Source organism: Delphinus delphis, chromosome 13, assembly GCF_949987515.2.
Source record: "Delphinus delphis chromosome 13, mDelDel1.2, whole genome shotgun sequence".
In the NCBI taxonomy this organism is placed as follows: domain Eukaryota; kingdom Metazoa; phylum Chordata; class Mammalia; order Artiodactyla; family Delphinidae; genus Delphinus; species Delphinus delphis.
Window position 1 is genome coordinate 25262749 of NC_082695.1, and position 19110 is coordinate 25281858.

Below are 19110 nucleotides of genomic sequence, written 5' to 3' on the forward strand. Positions count from 1 at the left end.
TGAAGAGCCGGCGACCCGCAGGGCTGGGCGGGAGGGCCTTCCCAGGAAAGGCACACAGGTGGGTGGACCCTGGGGACCACCCACCGCCCAAGCTCCCGACTTCCTTAGTGGGCTGCCTAGAGGCCGGCAGGAAAGAGAGCTGGCACCGGGGTGGAGGGCCGGCTACACAGGCAGCCCTACACTCCTTCCAGGGCGCTTTTTTAGAACCTGTCCACACAGAACCTGCTCACACTAATACATACGTGAGGCAGGGTTATAAATATGTCACTCTTACTGTTAATCACCCAAGAGGTTCACTTCCACTCCCCTGGGCCGCCGCAGCCCTTCCTCTGAACCTAAGAGAGACGTGCATCTGTCGACCTGCTTTCTCAGCCCGGGCACCCCCACCACCACCTCCGGGGGACCCACAGCCAGGGCAAGTGAACAGAGCTGGGGGCGCAGAGGGAAAGGGGTCTGGCCTGGTGACACAAGCCCCTGTCCCACCGGGGCTTTCTTTATGTGGGTTTGACTCAGTTCACATCCCTTGAACATTCTCAGGATTTGCAGGCCAGCCTGAAAGAGCTCTTTGGTTACAAGACCCACGTTCCCTGCTGTGTTTTCTCCATTTGCTCTGGCAGGAAGGCTAGAAACGGCCACAGCCAGCTAGTCCATTAGCTCGGCTATATGAAAGCTCAAGGAAAAAGATGCATGCTGGTGTGATCAAAACTGCAGCAACTCTGGCTGCTGAGCCCTGAAAACATCACCAATTTTCTGCTGACCAGAAAACAACTGGTTTCTAAGAACTGCAAACTTGGGTGGAATCAATATTTTGAGAAATCTTTCAACCGGGCAAAACCTGCCCCAGTTGGGCCCTGATGACCGCCAGGAAGGGACTTGTCCTCCGGGAGTAGGGCTGGGGTGTGGGATGGGTGCCCTCCTGCAGGCCAAGGAGACTGGACAGACCTCCAAGAGAAGAGACACCAGAAACCCACCCCACCCACCCCCAGAGACGTAGCAGTGGAGCCAGGCCCCCAATCCTCAGAGTGGGGAGAAGGGACTTCCCTGGTGGCGCAGTGGTTAAGAATCCGCCTGCCAATGCAGGGGACATGGGCTCAATCCCTGCTCCGGAAAGCTCCCACACGCCACGGAGCAGCTAAGCCCGCGAGCCACAACTACTGAAGCCCGTGCGCCCTAGGGCCCGCGTGCTGCAACTACGGAACCCATGTGCCGCAACTATTGAGGCCTGCGAGCCTAGAGCCCATGCTCCGCAACAAGAGAAGCCACTGCAATGAGAAGCCCACGCACTGCAACGAAGAGTAGCCCCCGCTCGCCACAACTAGAGAAAGCCCACACGTAGCAACAAAGACCCAACACGGCCAAAATTAAATTAAAAAGAAAATTAAAAAAAAAATTTTAAAGAATGGGGAGGGGACTTCCCTGGTGGTGCAGTGGTTAAGAATCCGCCTGCCAATGCAAGGGACACGGGTTCAAGCCCTGCTCCGGGAAGATCCCACATGCCACGGAGCAACTAAGCTCCTGTGCCACAACTACTGAGCCTGCGCTCTAGAGCCCACGAGCCACAACTACTGAAGCCTGTGCGCCTACAGCCCACGAGCCACAACAACTGAAGCCTGTGCGCCTAGAACCTGTGCTCCGCAACGAGAAGCCACCGCAATGAGAAGCCCACGCACTGCAACGAACAGTAGACCCCGCTTGCCACAACTAGAGAAAGCCCGCGCACAGCAATGAAGACCCAATGCAGCCAAATAAATAAATAAACAAACAAACAAATAAATAAAAAGAATGGGGAGAAGACCTGGCCTCACGGTGTGCCCCTTGCCCTGAGCCCTCACCATGCACCACCCTGCTCCCCGAGCCGGCAAGGCACTGACCAGGGAGGCCTCGGGCAGCCCTGTTTTCCTAACGGCAGGCAGGTGGGCAGCTGCCTCTCGACCCTGATACCAGGGGAGGCAGAGCATGTCCGGTGAGAGCAGCACCCCACAGCTACCTGGACGGGTTCCCAGGAAGGCTCTTCCAACAGAGGATGACTGGGAACCTGCCTTTCTCAGAGCCAGAGAGAGAGAGAGGGAGACACCACAACCACGCCACTCCCCTGTGGCCTTCGGGCCCTGCTGCTTCCCAAGCTCGCTCCCTCAAGGTCTCTCTTCCACCCACCCGGTCACCTCAGTGTCCAAATGCCACAGGACTCTCCAACCTCCGTGTCTTTGCTCCCATGGCCCCTCACCCGAAATGGCCCTGCAGCTCTCTATGGAGGCCCACCTCCTCCAGGAAGTCCCCCCGATCCACCAAACCCCAGAGCCAGCTCATGGCACTCCCTCAGGACACCAAGCACTGCCCCAGGGACACAGACCCAACTGAGATCTCATCTCGGCTCTCCCCACGGCGCCCTCTCCTAGGCCCAGCACACAGCAGACGCTAACAGATGCCATGACCAGCTACGGCCCAAAGACGTTTTTAAAAGGTGAGAATGAGGGAGAAGAGGACAGAGAAGGTGATGGGCTCTGCCCTCTGCCAGCCTCCCTCCTTAGCCCGACACCAGTCCCACCTTGTGGGGACTCGCAGGACCACCTGGGCTCCATGAGGAGAAGGTCTATGTGCAGGACAAGCCCAGTGTAGGCTTGTCCCCTCGGCCAGGCCGAGGACACCACGGCTGCAGAGCGCACGGTGAGCATTTTTACACCCTTGTCCTTGTAAAGAACACCTTGTATCTTATAGTCTGTTGCCTTTGCTACCCTTTTAAGCAAGAAAGAATAAAGCAACGGAAACACAGACTGAGCTGCCTGCAGGACAGGCGGGCGGGCGGGCAGTGCGGGGAGGCCACTGCTGCATATGCATCTGGCCAGAACCGGGATGATGGGCCGGGGCAGAAGCCAAGCACATCAAACACACACTCTCCAAACCACAGGACAGCAATACAGAGGTGCTCCCGGCCACCGGGAAGCAGGGAGCCGGACTGAGGGTCAGCATGCGGTCAGCTCGGTCCCTGAAGCGAGCTGTGACAGCACAAGCAGAGGACAGCCTGGAGAACAGTGGTCAGGGTTAGGGGCAGCACGGGCAATATTGGTGGAGGCAGCGTGGGCGAGTGGGCGAGGACGAGCACAGATGGGACATGACACAGACGGTGACGGTGACGGCATGGCAGGTGAGGATGGATGGTCGTGAGGGAGCTTGACACAGGCACGCTGGGCTGCCCCAAAGACCCCCACGGCCCACACCTGCCCCTGGGGCTCAGGGCAGCCATGGTTCACGCTGTAAAGGGGGCCACACAGGCACCCTGCACCCACCCCAGCCCCTGTGGCTCCCGTTTGCCTGACCCCGGCTTGCCCTCCCCTCCCCGACAGTGACCTCCAACACACCCCTCAGATCTTGGCTAAGCTTCCCCCTCAGGAAGGCTTCCCACCCACCAGGAGACCAGGACAGGTCTCTATGGGACCCTCCGCTGTTCACGGATTCACACCTGCTCCTGTACCAAGCACCGCAGCAGGGCAGAGCCCAGGGCTGTGCCTTGTACCTGGCACAGGGCCGCAGGACGGGCGGGGCCTTGGGCAGGCTGGAGAGCCCCACCCTGAGGCCCCCTCCGGCTCTGGCTCCGACATTCCAAAGTGATGTGGAGCACAACAGCCAGACAGTGAGGGTCCTGGCCAGTCCAAGCCAGGGCCCAGGCTGTTCTATAAGGGTCCCGCTCCCTGGGCCCTGCCACCAGGGAACTTCCAACAGGGAGACGCACAGATCCAGTGCCTTCCAGGCTGTGGGGACCTCCCCCGTGTGGCCTCCCCACTGGCCCAGGGCGGGTTGGGGAGGACACTGAGACCCCAGGTGCCCTTGGCTCCACCCCAACTAGCCCCACAGCCTCCTGCCCTCAGCTCACTCCCTCATGGGGAACAGGACACATGGCCAAGCCCGCCGGGCGACCGTGAGGATGGGTACCTGCTACCACTCCCAGGACCCAGCCTGGAGCCCCATGCGGATCGAGTACACACGGCTTCGTGGTGGGGTGCCCATGCACACACACGCACATATACGCACACACGCGCACACTGCACATCGCATGTGGGGAGGAGCACAGAGCTTGTTTGGGAACCTCATCACACTGTGGTCGAGCCTGTGTGAGCGGTGATCTCTGAAAGCCCCCCTGAAGGTCCCAACATGCTCCAACGTGGAAGATTTCAGCGCTGCGGGCGAATCCCAAGACGGATGGAAGGAAGAGGTGAGGCGGAGGTCCTGCTCTGTCTCTGTCTCCATCCCTCTCAGCCCAACCAGGGCCCCTCAGGTCAGCCGTGGCGCCTCCAGCCGCCCGAGGGCCAGTTCCAAGGACTTCTCCCCAGGGCCGCAGACGGGCTGCAGGAAGCTCCCCACCCTGGTGTGGGGGCCTCAAGCGTGCAGGTGGGGCTGGTTCAGAGAGCACCCTGGGGCCTCCTATGCTAAGTAATTACTAAGACAATGAATAACTGTCAAGCTCCCTACATAGGCCGCAGCCATCTTCCTAAATCTCTCCTCAATCTCTCTCCAGGTCAGAACTGAGCCCGGCTGGCTCCTGGTGGTGAAGCAGAGGCGTCCTCAAGTGCAGTGCGGCAGTGCGGCCCTGAGGCTGGGTCTCCTCACCACACCCCAGGCAGGGCCTGGCACTTGGCTGCCCGTCCAGCGGGTGGCAAGTTAGCCTGATGGACCCTGTGGTGCAGGGGACCAGGGCCCCTCGGGGGCCGACTTCAGAGGATGCCACCTGCCCCTCTTCTGAGGCCGTGCCACAGCTGGAGGGTCAGGGCACAAAGTCAGGGTGACTGACCCCACACCTGAGCTCCCCCGGCTGAGCAGTGGCGCCCGGGGCCCCTGCCAGCTCCGACGACAGGGGTGCCTGCGTCTAGGAGGCGGCTGTGACCCGCAGGCACCCTCGCTTAACACCCACGAGGAGAACGTCACCCCCGTCCCACGGGTGCGGAAGCTGTGGCTCAGAGAAGTGAAATCCTTGCCGAGGGCAGAGCTGGTGGAGGGGGCAAGGTGGCTCTGCCCTGGCCACCCCGTCTGACCTCGAGCAGGGCCCCAGCCTCTGCACACTCATCTGCACCAGGGCTGGGGGCATGCGCCATCCTCCTCGCCAGGCAGGGGCTCCACGCTGGCCCCCGATCTCCCGTATCAGGAGACCCCAGGCTGGTCATGGGAGGTAGGAGCTGAGGTGGCTGGTGCAGACAGACCCTGGAGGCTCCAGCACGTCCCCCGGCATCAGCAGCCTGCTGCTTCTGCCCTAGCCAGGGCCTTGCCCGGCAGCCAGCAAGGCTGCCCTAGGGCCACTCCAACGTTCCAAGACCACAGCTAGCTCAGGGCCCCAAACATTCTCGTGCTGTGGACGCCGCTTTCTCTCTGAGGTGAGGGCTGAGAGTTCTACCAGCACTGTAGATAGGCCTGGCCAGCGCAGGGCTTCCCGGCACAACCAGCTGGGGCTGGCCACAGCGAGCCACGGGAGCTCAGAGGCTCCATGTCATCGACAAGAATCACTTTGCATAGAAAGTTTTTACAACCATTCAAGAACGCACAAGCACTGAAATAACATCTGAGCGTATTTGTGTGGCTCCCCCTACAAGCTTGCAGAACCAGGTGCCCAGGACATGTTACACCGGCACCTGTCCCCAGTGCTCTGCTCCCCACGGCTCCACACACACACAGGTGTGCCAGCGTGGGACACCCTGAGAGGCATTCCTCCCTCCTGAGACTGGCCTGGTGCTAATTCCTCCAGGACGTACCTGGCAGAATGGAATTCCCAAGCAAGGACTTATTTCCAGTGTTTTCTCAATATTCTCAAGAGTAAAAGGAGAGAACAGGGTTTAACTTGAGGTGAGTGAGACCTGGAAGGTCCCTGTTTCAGGAATGTCTGCGGTATCACAGCGGGAAGATCAGGCCAGCCAGCTCCCGGGTCCATGCTCCCTGCTCTGGGGTGGGCAGGGAGGTGATAGACACACAGCACACGCTCAGACCTGCACGCGCTCAGACCACAGCCCCTCCACACACACCACAGGCCACCCTGAACCCTGGAGGGGACACCGCCAGCATCCTCTCCTCTTGGGTCACAAACCACACCCCGAGGAGTCTAGTTTGCCACCTTGCCCCCCTCCACCAGCTCTGCCCTGGCCCTGCTCCCAAGCCCTGCTCTCCAGGGGCTGTGCACTGGGTCCTGCTGAGCTGAGCGACGTGGGAGAGAGGGCCTGCGTGGCCTTCAGCACTGTCACTGCCCCCAGGGTTCCACTTAGTGGCCCCCAAGGCCCACTAGTTGGCCCGGTGCCGTGCAGGTGAGGGGAACATGAAGAAACTGAGCTGCGAGGCCGGCATGCAAGCCTCCGGTGTTAGTAAGGATGTGGGTGACCGACCACCACCTGCCCGTCCCACGTGGGGAGCCAGCTGACCCCACCACCAACCCGTCTGGATTCCCAGGGTGACAGACTCAGAGTCACGGCCCTCCCCAATCATCAGAAGGACGTGCCGTAATAATGTGGGGGCCACTCGGGGCTGCCTGCAGACGCCAGCGGCCTCCCAACCGCCCTTTCACGTCCCCAGCTCACAGGTAGGAAATGCAGGCTCGCAAAGGCCCCCAGGTGGGCGGGGGCAGGTGGTGACCCTGAGCATGTCCGGGGAGCACAGGATCACCGTGAGTCCATGAGGTTAATGAACAGCCGCAACATTGCCCGTGTCACCCCAGACCCGGCACCCCCCTCACCAAAACAAAGCGGCTCATCACCCGAAGCACCCGCCCCCGTGATTGGCGTGCCGCCCTGGGCTGGCAGGAGGGAGAACAGGGACTGTACCGTCCGGCGTCGCCTGCTGGTGGGGTTTTTTACATTTGACGTAATCGTGGTCAATCGGAGTGGCTGTGTAAGGTGGGGATGTCAGACCTGGGCCAGAGGAGGAAGGGAGGGAGGCTCCGGGGCCCGGCAGTGTCCCAGCTGAAGAGTGGGAGTCCTCGTCCACCAGGCAGGCCTTCTCCCTGTGGACCAGAGGGTCAGGGCGCAGGTCAGAACCCCGCGGCCCACTGAAATGGGGCATGTGCCAGCCTGGATGGTGCCCTTCCCAGGGCAGGGGCCCCTGTTCCCAGCGCCTCTGGTGACACCCACCCCCTCTGGCATCCAGGGGCTGAAGGGGTGGCCCCACGGGCCCAGCCGGGAGCTGCCCACCCCTCACAGCTGCGCTTGCCGGCAGCTCACGTCTCACGCCCAGGAGACCCCTCCTCAGAAGCACCTGCCCAGCGCCCCTCCAGGCCACGTCAGCGCCCTTCGTGTGACACCCACGGCCTGACACAATTCATCCCAATCAGTGTGTGGCCAAACATCTGGATTTACTGTGCACTCACACGTGTACAAGGGTATATGCTACAATAATGTTGAGAAAAGTTAAAAACACCTGAAACGTGCAAGGAAATGGCTATAGAGAGCAGGACGCACCTGTGCTCTGCAATAATACACACCCAGACAAGTGGGCACCATCTACAGAGTGGGTCCCAGACTCGCTGCTGGGAAAAAGCAAACTCTGCAACACCTCCAGGAGCTTGATTTTATAAAATAAAATAACCCCTATAACTGGACGTTTACGTGGAAGTGTGTGCAAATGCACAGAACATGATTTGGGAAACTCAACCGTGAACAGATGCTAACCCTGGGGGTGAGAAAGGATTTGTCACGTTTTAGTCCATACATTTATACATTACCAGAGTTTTCTATAACTAGTATGTATTTGTGTATTATGTGTATAAGTTTTAAGTTTAAAAAAAGTTACAATCACAAAAAGGCCATATCACTGTGCCTTGGGGGCCCTGTATGACTACAGTCTCTGGGCACACCGTGTCCACCTGGTGACCCGCCGCACATGTGCCCACCTGTCCCATAGCTGACAGGCCCCGGGTGCAGGTCTCTCTAGCACTGGGCAGAGCCTGCACGGTGCCCAGCCAGGCAAGGGCCCAGGGATGAGGCAAGCTGAGCCAGAGCTCCAGGACGCGGATGCCGGGGTGACCCACAATCAAGGGGAGGCCCGGGGTTCTGGCCCAGGCCTGCCAAGGGAACCCCATCAGAGCTCCAGAGCCACGAGCTCTCTGGTGCTGCGAGAGGAGCCCCTGCCTCTCACACCCTCCCGGCCTCTTGGGAGAAGGGGCAGCAGCTCTCAGAGGGCCCCACCCCAGGGAGAGGCCCTGGCAGAGGGTGCCAGGGTAGGAGGCTGCCGCGTGCAGCATCCACACGGGCAGAGCTGTGCCGGGAGGGGGAGTCAGCTCCTCCAGGGACCGTCCAAGGATGAGGAGGTGATGGGCACGCACAAGCAGCCTCTCTGTCTCAGGTTCAACAGAAGGGTCTCGGCCCAGCCACTGGGAGCCTCGGGCCAGACCTGACTCTGTAGGCTCTGGGAGACTCAGCAGATCCCTCCCCACCCCAATGCCCACTGCCCAGCCGCCACCCAACCGCCGGGAGCACGTGCTACTCACTTTTCTGAAGCTTTGGGCGCGTTCTTCTCCTCGCCCCTGGCAAAGGGCCCTTCTGCAGCCTCCTTCATGAAGCTGACCAGTACCTCTGCACTGACCCCAGAGTCGGGCCTCCCCAGGAGCTTCAGGATGGATGCGTGGAGCCGGAAGTACACCTGGGACAAGGACGCGGGTGTGAGCAGCCCTCCCAGCTGCCGAGGTTCGCTGCCCACCCCCCGCCACCCCACCAGCTGTTAATCCAGCACAGCCTCCCACCCAGCACCCACACCCCCTCCTGGTACCGCGGAGAGCGGACAGCTCCTGCACACACATCTCCCCCGCACCATGGGCTCCCCGAGGCCACAAGTCGCGGGACTTCTGTCTGTGTCCCCACCCCAGAGCCGCCCTGCGGACAGAGGCGGGCAGGCAGTGCTGCAGCAGTGAGGCCTGGGCCTTCCCTCCTTTCCTCTGTCCTCACCACACTCGTCCCTTCACAAGCGTGAGGCCAGCGGCCCAGGCCCCCAGCCAGGAGAGCCCAGGGCACTTTACTGCCCCCAGGAAGTGTCACACACCACAAGTGACCAGGCCTGACCTTCCCACCCAAGTGTGGGTGCCACTTGGCTCCCACGGACAGCACAGTGGGCGACACGACGGCTGCTGTGGCCACAGGTCCCGATTAACCAGCTTCTCCTCACCCAGAGGCAGTTCTAGACAGACAACAGCCAGGACCCACCCAGGTGAGGTGCCTGGTGGTCCAGCCCAGGCCACACTCTCAAGTGGGCACCCCGGACAGAGGAGCCCACACCCAGAGCCCCTCCACCTCCAGCCAACCCGTGGGCCCCAGAGAAACCGGCCCAGACAGTCCATTTTTAGATGCGGGGCACTCATATGTGCCCAGGTGGCCAAACTCAGGGGAAAGCCAAGTGTTTCACTGGCAAAGGTCATCCAAGCAGCAGGTGAAGTATTTTGAATGAAGACTCAACAACAGAGGGGAATTTTCACCAGGGTAAGGTTAAATTCTTAAAGAGGAATGCCATTTTTTTTTTTTTTTTTTTCTGTGGTATGCGGGCCTCTCACTGTTGTGGCCTCTCCCGTTACGGAGCACAGGCTCCGGACGCGCAGGCTCAGCGGCCACAGCTCACAGGCCCAGCCGCTCCGTGGCATGTGGGATCCTCCCGGACTGGGGCACGAACCCGTGTTCCCTGCATCGGCAGGCGGACTCTCAACCACTGCGCCACCAGGGAAACCCGGAATCCCATTTTTAAAGCAAGATAGACACATGGTCCAGCTGAGCACCTGCCCCCTGAGAGCCCGGGTGGTGTGCTGGGAGGGTGGCCTCAGCCCCTCATCCGGAAGGCCCTGGGCCCTGAAGGGCCAACATCCTGCCTGCTCACTGGTTCTATCAGACAGCAGCAGAGGCCAAAAGTCCAAGGAAGATACATGCAGGAAAAAAGAGAGCAGTCATTCTCCTGAGAGTGAGAGAGTCCAGGCTGAGTGTGCTGACTGCCCTCCCTCAGCGGCCTCAGGGCACGCCAGCCACTCCTCTGGGCGGCAGCCTTCACATGCCCCAAGCGGAAGTCCCTCCAAGGAGGGGCTCCTGACCCAAGTGCAAAGCATGAAAGAAATGCGATGGGGAAGGACGTGGGGCCTGGGCTGTGTGGACAGCTACCAGGATGCTGCCGGGGAAGCACTAGACAGGAAGTTTCCTTCCACACTCCACAAGGAACCCCCGGAGGTGGCCCAACACTGCTAGACACCACTCAGCATGGAGCACTTTAAAAAAGCGAACTCTTTAAAACGTGACTTTTTTGTTTGCTCACAAGGCTCACAGATCACCACAAGGCTCCAGGCACAGGCCGTCGTTGATCTAATGTTACGTGACCTTGGGAAGCGCTCAGAGGAGTGCTCCCTGGGACACCTCTGGTGGCCTAGTGGTTAGGACTCAGTGCTTTCACCACTGTGGCCTGGGTTCAATCCCTGGTTGGGGAACTGAGATCGCAAGCCCCACAGCAAGGCCAAAAAAAAAAAGTGCTTCCGGATACACACACGAAGCCACACCCAGCCTGCACCCTTCACAGAGGGAGTGGAGGAGAGGCCACACCCATGAAGCAGGGGCTGGGTGCTCAGCCGGGCGAGGGGGCAGGAGAACATGAGGGAAGCCCCAGCTCCTTCCACTACATCTAGTCCAATGAGAAAAACAAATTAAAAGATGGTAAGAAAATGTTACTGTGCGTCTACATGTTAACAGGAAACATGCCTAGAAAAACAAGGACAGGGCCAAAATGTCAACGTGGATTGTTGCAGATGAGGAGCTAGGATCAGCGGGGACTTTAACTTTTCAGTTTAAACACTTCTGAATTATTTGATTATTACATTTTTCTTAACCATTAACATCTATTAATTTAATAAACGGAAAAAAACCCTAAATGCAAAAAAGGCATACGCAAGCAGATTTTGCCCCAAATTTCAAGCACCTTTCTGGGCGGGGGATCGGTGGGGGTGGACACGCAGCCTGAGAAAGGGTGACGCTGACAAGCCCAGGGCCTTGGGAAGCCTGGTGCACCCATGCCTGTGCTGCGTCCTCAGTGGCCCCCTCAAGGTACCACCATGGGCACCAACGAGAGCACTGAGCCACACACCTGGAACCACAGGTGCAAATCCAGGCAGCGCACACGCGCTGTGCTCAGGAGGAGCAGCGCAAGACCCTGAACTGGGGGTCCAGAGGGCCAGCAGCTGCCCGGCTGAGTCCCACCAGGATAGGTACTCGGGGCACCCACTGCAGGCTGGGAGCTCTCCCATGCACCTGGGGACCAGGCTGCAGGCACGAGTGCCCCGGAGCCAGGGATGCCGCGTGCTAATGCTCCCTCCCCCAGAAAGGATGGTGAGCACCCCTTAGAGAGAGAGGAAAGGCTGTTTTAATTGAACTGCATACAAAGAAGTTTCCAGTGGGTTGCAGGGAAGTCACTGGGACCGTGTGCCCCAGCCCCAGGGAGACAGTGAGACTGGCCCGTCCCCTCCCCATGTCCCCGCCCGGGGCCAGCGCGGTGTCACCTCCAGGGCCTCCATGGCCAGCTCGGGGGGGTTGTGGTAGTGGATCTTCTTGGGGTAGCGGGCCGCCTCCTCGTGCAGGTAGTGGCCAGCTTGCCGGTAGTGCCGCAGGTACACGGTGGGCGGCTGCTGCTGCTTCTCAGCCACCTTGCCCAGCATGTAGTGGATGAGCCACTCCTCCTCATCCCCGTCACCCTCGCAGTGTGCCGCTGACGTGAAGCAGTGCCTGGCGGTCTCCAGCATGCTGTCTCGCCGCTCCTCCATCTGGAATGAGACCACGTGGTGTCCTACTGCCACGCCTGCCACACTGACACGCCATGTGGCTCCTTCACGTCCCTTTTCAAGGAGCCGAGGGAGCCCCTGCTGCACACAGACCTCAGCCCAGACACCCGGCACCCACACTAGGGGAACATTCCCCCACCAGGAGGGGCTTCAAACTTCTGAGCACAGTGTCAAGAATTTTACAAGGACTCAACAAGCTCCTCTGAGGGAGCAGGGAAGAGACAACAGCTTCTCCACGGCCCTGAAACTGGTGGCTGACCAGCGCTCACAGGAGACTGGTCCTGGACTCACCCACCCCGGACCCGGTGTCCAGAGACCAGGGACCAAGCTGACATGGACCCCAGGACAGCGGCCGCCCCTGCCCCTCACCTGCTGCACAAGCTCAGGGGGCAGCTCGGGCCTCCACTGCTTCAACTGGCGTGAGGCGAAGGAGTGCAGGGCATAGGACATGGTGCCGAACTCGATCCACAGGGACAGGTTGGAGCTGTCGATCTCCAGTGCCCGCCGGAAGCAGTTCAGCACAGGTGTGGCGTGCTTCCAGATGGGCCCGTCGCTCTTCAGCTCGTTGGAGTTCAGTTTGTCCTGAATGCGGCTGGCCCGGGCCAGGGCCATGCCCGCCCAGGAGTCAAACCTGTGGTCATGACACAGCCCGGCTCAACATACTGCTGCCCTCACTGCCCTGCAGACACGGTGACCACGGGCACATGGGCCCCACCCCAGACTTCCTAACTCCACCACCGCGGGCATCCCTGAGCCAGGAAACATGGGCCCGCAGGCCCACCTCCAGAGAAGAGCACAGGGCACAAGTCACCCAGCCCCTCACGGCACTCAGGCACCACCCTGAGAGGGTCGCCCCTGGCATAGCCAGACGCTGGCACCCTGCTGCCCTCTGATCCCCTGCCTGGAGGACGTCCCCCCAGGATGGCTCTGAGTGGGAGGAAAGGGCCTGCTCCGCAGGTGTAATCTCATGACCTATAACCTCCCTGACCAACAGCACGGAGCAGCCCAGACTCCCGAGACCCCTGCCACCTAGCTTCTGCCGGCTCCTCACTCCCCACTGGGACCCTGCCCTCTCCAGCTCAGGCACCAGCAGCAAGATGGACAGCAAGGGGACCATGTGATGGATGAGACCCCATCATTCTGAGGCCACCCCAGAGAAACTGCTGGTGAGAATGCAGGAGCCTCTCTGAGGCACCAAGACCATTTCTGGGCCCTTGAAAGAGTCTGGAATTCTCTAGCACAGAGAACAGAAAAGGCAGCAACCACATGGGCATGCCACCCTCTGCAGACTGACAAGTCTTCCACTACCAAGGCACAAACTTCAAAGCCTGCCCCTGGCATCCCTGGGCTGTGCAAGGTCAGGGGAACCTGGGCAGCTCACAAAGCTTCCAGGCACTTCCACTGCTCTCCAAGCGACCAGAGATGAGGGAGCAGGAGAGACCTAAGAAGACAGTGCAGGACCCGCCTCGAGAGGGGTCCTGAGCACCCCTTTCTCCAGGGGTGGGGCCTGGGAGAGAGCATGGTGGGAATGGTCAGGGACCTTCCACCTGGGCAGCTCTTTCCACACCACAGCAGATGCCTACGTGCCTGCATGAGACCAAAACAGAAACCACCGTCTCCTGCTGCAAATACAAGCAAGCAGAACAGACACACGGTCACAGACACTTGGAGCAGTGCCGCCAGGGGCCAGGCTCCCCCTTCCCTCGAACAGGTGGGTGTTGGAACTGTCACTTTTCAGACGTGGCAGCAGCAGGGAGTGACCATTCAGCCAGCCTGAGTGCAGCTCTGATCCACCACCCCGGGCCACGCGACCCTAAGCCACGGCGACCCTGGGCCCCACGACCCCAGTCGGCAGCGACCACAGGGAGGACAGCCAGGGCCACCACCACACAGGCCCCTGCCTGGAGGAAACCACAGGCTGAGCAAGAGGGGCTGCGGGAGAGCCTTTCCCACAGCTGTGGGAGTCATGCACTGGCTTCTCCACCCAGACCCCAGCCCTCCTGCCCCAGCCAGGTGGGTCCTGCCTGATAAGGCAGAGCCCTCTGTTCCCGACAACTCCCAGGAGGGCTGCCTATGGAGGCCACTCTGGACCCTTCAGACACAGGTCACCAGCAGAGAGTGGTCCCCTTCTGACCCAGGCCCTCCTAGGCGCAGCAGCCATCAGAAAAGATTCCCTCTCAATCCAGCAAGTCAGACTTTATGAGCTTAGCAGGCCCTTCACGAGGATCAGGCCAATCAGTACGATTTAAGAAGAGGCCACCAGGGACCACTGGGAAGGAAGCATGAGCCTTACGTACGATGGGCTCTCCTGCCATCAACGCGCTGCATCCCAGGAAGGAAGGAGCCTCCCCCCCTCCCCTGCCCCCAAAGAAGAAAACAACCACAATGAAAGACACTGCAGTGGAAGAAGCAAGAGTCCATCCAGCCGACTCCCCAGGGCTGCGGGCTGGGACCAGAAGGACACAGTTGCCTGCTTTGACCCCGCCCCCACCCCAGGGACTGGGGAAGAAGGCTCTGCCCTTCCTTGCCTCTGTGGAGTGCCCACCTGCCCTCTCCTTCCTTCTTCCTGGCCTCCTTGCTGTGGGCAGGGGAACCCCAAACCGCCCCGGGAAGAGCTCTCCGAGATGAGTCCCCAGCCCTCCCGCAGCCGGCCTGCCCAGCACCCAGTGGCTGACCTATTGGGGCAGACGCAGATGTCGTGCATGTAGAACTTGATGGCCTTGGACTGCTCCTTGTTTTTGAAATGGTAATCAGCCAGGAGGTAGTAGAGCTCATTCACCACCGGAGGGGAGGGGTCGGCCCCTTCTGGGAGGCAGGGCACCTGGCAGGTGAGAGGGCAAGGGTGAGGGGACATGGAGCCAGGGACTCGGGTGTCACCAGGGTGCGACCAGGACCCTTCACTTCCCAGGGCCCTGCCAGCTGGCACAGAGCAGGGGAGAGGCCAAGGCACGCAGGCAGAGGTGCTGGAGGAGACAGGACATGGCCGGCACACCAGCTCCTACCTCTGCAGAGGTGCCCTCGATGTAGGCGGAGACCTTGTCCAGGCTCAGGGCTGGCCGCTCTGTGCGGGGCACGATGGTGGCAATTCGCTTCAGGAGGTTGGCCAAGTCAGCGGACACGGTGCTGGTCTTATAGCTGTCAAACTCAGGAAGGGTCTTGGGCTTAAAGTACTCGAACATGAACAGGGCATCCTCCCATATCAGATCCACCTGAAAGAAGGCAGAGGCAGGCCATAGTGCAGTCCAGGTAGAGTGCATGGGGGAGAGTCCTTCTACAGAAACGCTCAGTGTCCAATGTAGACGAGGAGAGCCTCAAATTACTCCCACATACTTAAAACATCTGCTCGCCGACTGCAATCCCCAAACCCAAGTGTGTGACGAGCAGAAAAGTGAACTAGCACAAACCTGGTCTTTATAGAGACAAACACTGGAACCGAGGGCTCGCTCTGAGTCCACATGGCCATGACAGAGGGCAGGTCACCTAGTTGCCAAATACTGACCAAGCACTTGCTCTGGGCCAGGGCGCCCTGCATGTCATGGGGGTCACAGCGGAGACCCTGCCCAGAGTCGTGCACACTTAGGGGATGGACTCTCTCAAAGAATAATTGACCGTGTTCAGGACCACTGAGGTAACACACCCACTAGCGGTCTGAAAACCAAACCAAAAAAACGGAAACCCTCTAAGGAATCATCTGCATTAATCGAATTGGGGGAAAAAGATCTACTGAAAAATTGCCATGCTGCATTTTTTAATAATTAGTCAACATTTATGAAACTAGTTCTTGCGAGGAAACCAAGAACTTTCTTTGGTGGGACTAGTCCACCTGATGCAGCAAATCCCACCCCCCAACCAGACCCCCCCCACCACCACAGCACCCGCACCAGGGGAGCCCAGGCCCTGCCCCCAGGGGGCCCTCACCTGCTGAGCCGAGTGCTCCTCCAGGTACCTGGCCTTGCTCTTCTTGCTGGGGTAGCTGTACAGGCAGTAGAAGCACTGCTCCAAGGCTGTCTCCAGCTCCTCCTTGTATGGGTGAGTGTCCTCAGACGTGGATTCAGCAAGCTCCTTCTGGAGGACGCGCACCTAGGTGGTGGGCGGGCGGGAAGAGGCATCTGGGGGAGGGCCGGCAGCCGCCTGCACAGTGGGCCCATCAGCTCTGCTAACCTGAGGAGCCTGTCTGGGCCTGTGTCCTGGAACAGGCCTACCACCCCCTTGGGAGCCATCTGGGCCCCGCTCTGCAGGGCGTGCTGAGGATTTGCCCAGCTTCCCTCCTTCCAGCACCGCAGGCAGTTTCTTGCAGTTTCTAGCTACACTTGTTCATTTAGACATTCATCTGCTCCCCAAATATCTACTGAGCACCGTCTTATGCTGGGCACATCGAGACACTGTCCCTGCCTTTGGGAAGCTCAGACTCCCGTGGAGGGGTGTGAATTAAAGAGTTATAATGTCAGACGATAAATCCCGTTAGGGCCGAGGGAACCTCTCTCTGGCAGACAGACATTAGTGAGGGTCTCAGAGGAGGTGAATGATAGTCAACTGGTGAATCTACAGAGGTCAGAGCAACGGCTACCATTATGATGCCCAACTATTAGCAAACATACATTCTTTTCAAGCATCCGCGGTATTTTTACCAAAACTAGACAAAAAGCAAGTCTCGACAAATACCAAGGACTAGGTATAATACAGACCACATCCTCCAAACATAATTCGATAAAATTAGAAATCAGTTACATAAAGATAGCAAATATCTCAGCCATAAAAAGGAACAAAATTGGGTCATTTGTTGAGACGTGGATGGATCTAGAGACTGTCATACAGAATGAAGTCAGAAAGAGAAAAACAAATATTGTATATTAACGCATATATGTGGAACCTAGAAAAATGGTACAGATGAACCGCTTTGCAGGGCAGAAACTGACACACAGATGTAGAGAACAAACGTATGGACACCAAGGGGGGAAAGCAGCAGGGGGATGGGGGTGGGGGTGTGATGAATTGGGCGATTGGGACTGACATGTATACACTGATGTGTATAAAATTGATGACTAATAAGAACCTGCTGTATAAAAAAATAAATAAAATAAAATTCAAATAAAAGACCTTATCATAAATAAATAAATAAAAATAAAGATCGTAAATATCAAAACTTATGGCATGCAGCTAAAAATGTACTTGGGGAAAACTTATAATCTCCAACACATGTATTAGAAGGTGATTACTAAAATAAGCATTTACTTCAATAAGTTAGAAAAAACACGAAGCAAATCCAAAGAAAGTAAAAAAGTGTCAATTAGTGAACTAGAAAGCAAAGAAAAAATAGGTCAATAAACCAATAACCGGTAGTTTGAAAAAACTAATTTCGATAAACCTCATAAAAGACTGGTTTTTCAAAAAAGGAAAAGGAAGCATAAATAAATGATTTTAGCAATGAAAAAGGGGGCATAACTAGAGGTACTACAGAGACTTTTAAAATCATCAGCAAATACCGTGAACAATTTTATGCTTACATGGACACTATTCCAAAAACAGAATTGACCATGGAAGAAAAAATCTAAATGAACCTACTAAAATCACTAAAAAAAAGAGTCAATAGTTTAAATTTTACTCCAAGAGAGAAGCGGGGAGAGAGAGGGGGACAGAGAGAAAGAAAGCACAGGCACACACTCTAGACCCGGGGTGACAACGGCCAGAGAAGGGCGGACGCGCCCCAGCAGCACTTACGTAGAATCGCAGCAGGGCCCCTTCGGAGTTGCAACACCAGGCCCTCCGGCCCAGGTACTCATGGGCCGTGTTGAGCAGCATGAGGGAGGAAGGGAGCATGGGCATATCGGCTGACACTGGGGAAAGACCAGGCGACACACAGGGTCAGTGCCAGCACGGCTGGGAGCAGTGGGCCCCGCTCCTCTCTCTATACCAAGGGGCCGCAGAGTTCCCCCTCTTTCGTTTTTCATCTTTTTGTCTTTTAAAATCAGTAATGATGTGACTGGGTTTACTAAAGCAGTACATGCTTATCAAAAAACAATTCAGATCACACAGGACCGTATACAGAAGGAATGGTCCATCACCAAAGAGCAGCACTGCCCACCCCACCCCACCCCACCCCACACCCCCGCCCCCAATAACCAGGGCTGACATTTGGTGAACATCACTGGAAGCATCTTTCTATGCATGTATGAGACATTTTGAAAGAGAGAGACAACTCATTTATGACAATAGAACCCATACTACACATACCATTGCTTAACTTAAAAATTCTTATATTTAGGTCTGTTTAACTACTACAGAAGGAAAAAGAACTACCAAATCTCGGTTAAATGTTTGTTCATCACTAGAACTATGGCTAGTTCCTTAAATATCCCTTGGTGTGTTTGAAACTCTGAGCCATAACCCATCATGGTCTTATACCTAACGTTTTTAAAGAGGATTAGGACAGGACACATTAGGATAGAAAGTACTAGAGAAAACAGAATCAAGATTCTTTCATGAAATTTGTTTTGTACTTTTTAAAAAAATTATTTAATTTTGGCTGTGTTGGGTCTTTGTTGCTGCGTGCGTGCTTTCTCTAGTTGCGGTGAGAGGGCGCTACTCTTCATTGTGGTGTGCGGGATTCTCATTGCGGTGGCTTCTCTTGTTGCAGAGCACGGGCTCTGGGCTCAGTAGTTGTGGCGCACAGGCTTAGGTGCTCCACGGCATGTGGGATCTTCCCAGACCTGGGATCGAACCCGTGTCCCCTGCGTTGGCAGGCAGATTCTTAACCACTGCGCCACCAGGGAAGTCCTTTCATTTCCATTTTCAACAGCATCAAATGACTGTTACATCAGGTCAGTGATGGCTCTGTGGTAGCTTTTTCCTCGTCTCCCCCAGCTCCCAATCTGGTCGTACACACTGCTTCTAGTGCAGTAGGGTTATAACACGTACATTCTGTTCTGCAGCCATAATCAGCCCGACTGCTCTCTTTCGACTCCAATTCTAAGTGGATCTGGTGCTCATCGCAAGTTCTTTCCTGTGGCTTTTCCATCCTGACTCATGTTCGTTTACTGACTTCATCCTCCAGCCATGCTTTTAAGAAGCACTCAAGGAGCTGGAATCCACTGTAATTACAAACGACTGGCTACATGCCTGGGCCCACACTTTCCTGCCCTGAGAACCCTGCAGACATGTGGACATGACCCCAACTGCACTGAACACTGCCAGGGAGAAATCTGAAATGAGCCCTGTTCTTTGTCCCATTAAGATAAATTGCTTTTTCAGTTTAGAAACCTGACAAGTCTTTACCCCTAAAATAGATCCTTCACCAGGATGCATCTTGATGTAGACTGTTGCATATCAACTTTTCTCGGTATATACTTTGAACC

At 57.3% G+C, this 19110-nt stretch overlaps 1 protein-coding gene across 1 annotated transcript in view; it reads right to left on the bottom strand.

Annotated features, from left to right (window-relative positions):
• Nucleotides 1-19110, bottom strand: part of CABIN1 (calcineurin binding protein 1) — a 97876-nt gene that overhangs the window by 50431 nt on the left and 28335 nt on the right. The window contains 8 exon segments of the mRNA XM_060028466.1: nucleotides 6792-6970; nucleotides 8453-8604; nucleotides 11480-11740; nucleotides 12128-12389; nucleotides 14434-14579; nucleotides 14761-14967; nucleotides 15677-15838; nucleotides 17477-17592. Of these exon segments, the coding sequence (XP_059884449.1) occupies nucleotides 6792-6970; nucleotides 8453-8604; nucleotides 11480-11740; nucleotides 12128-12389; nucleotides 14434-14579; nucleotides 14761-14967; nucleotides 15677-15838; nucleotides 17477-17592 (1485 nt within the window).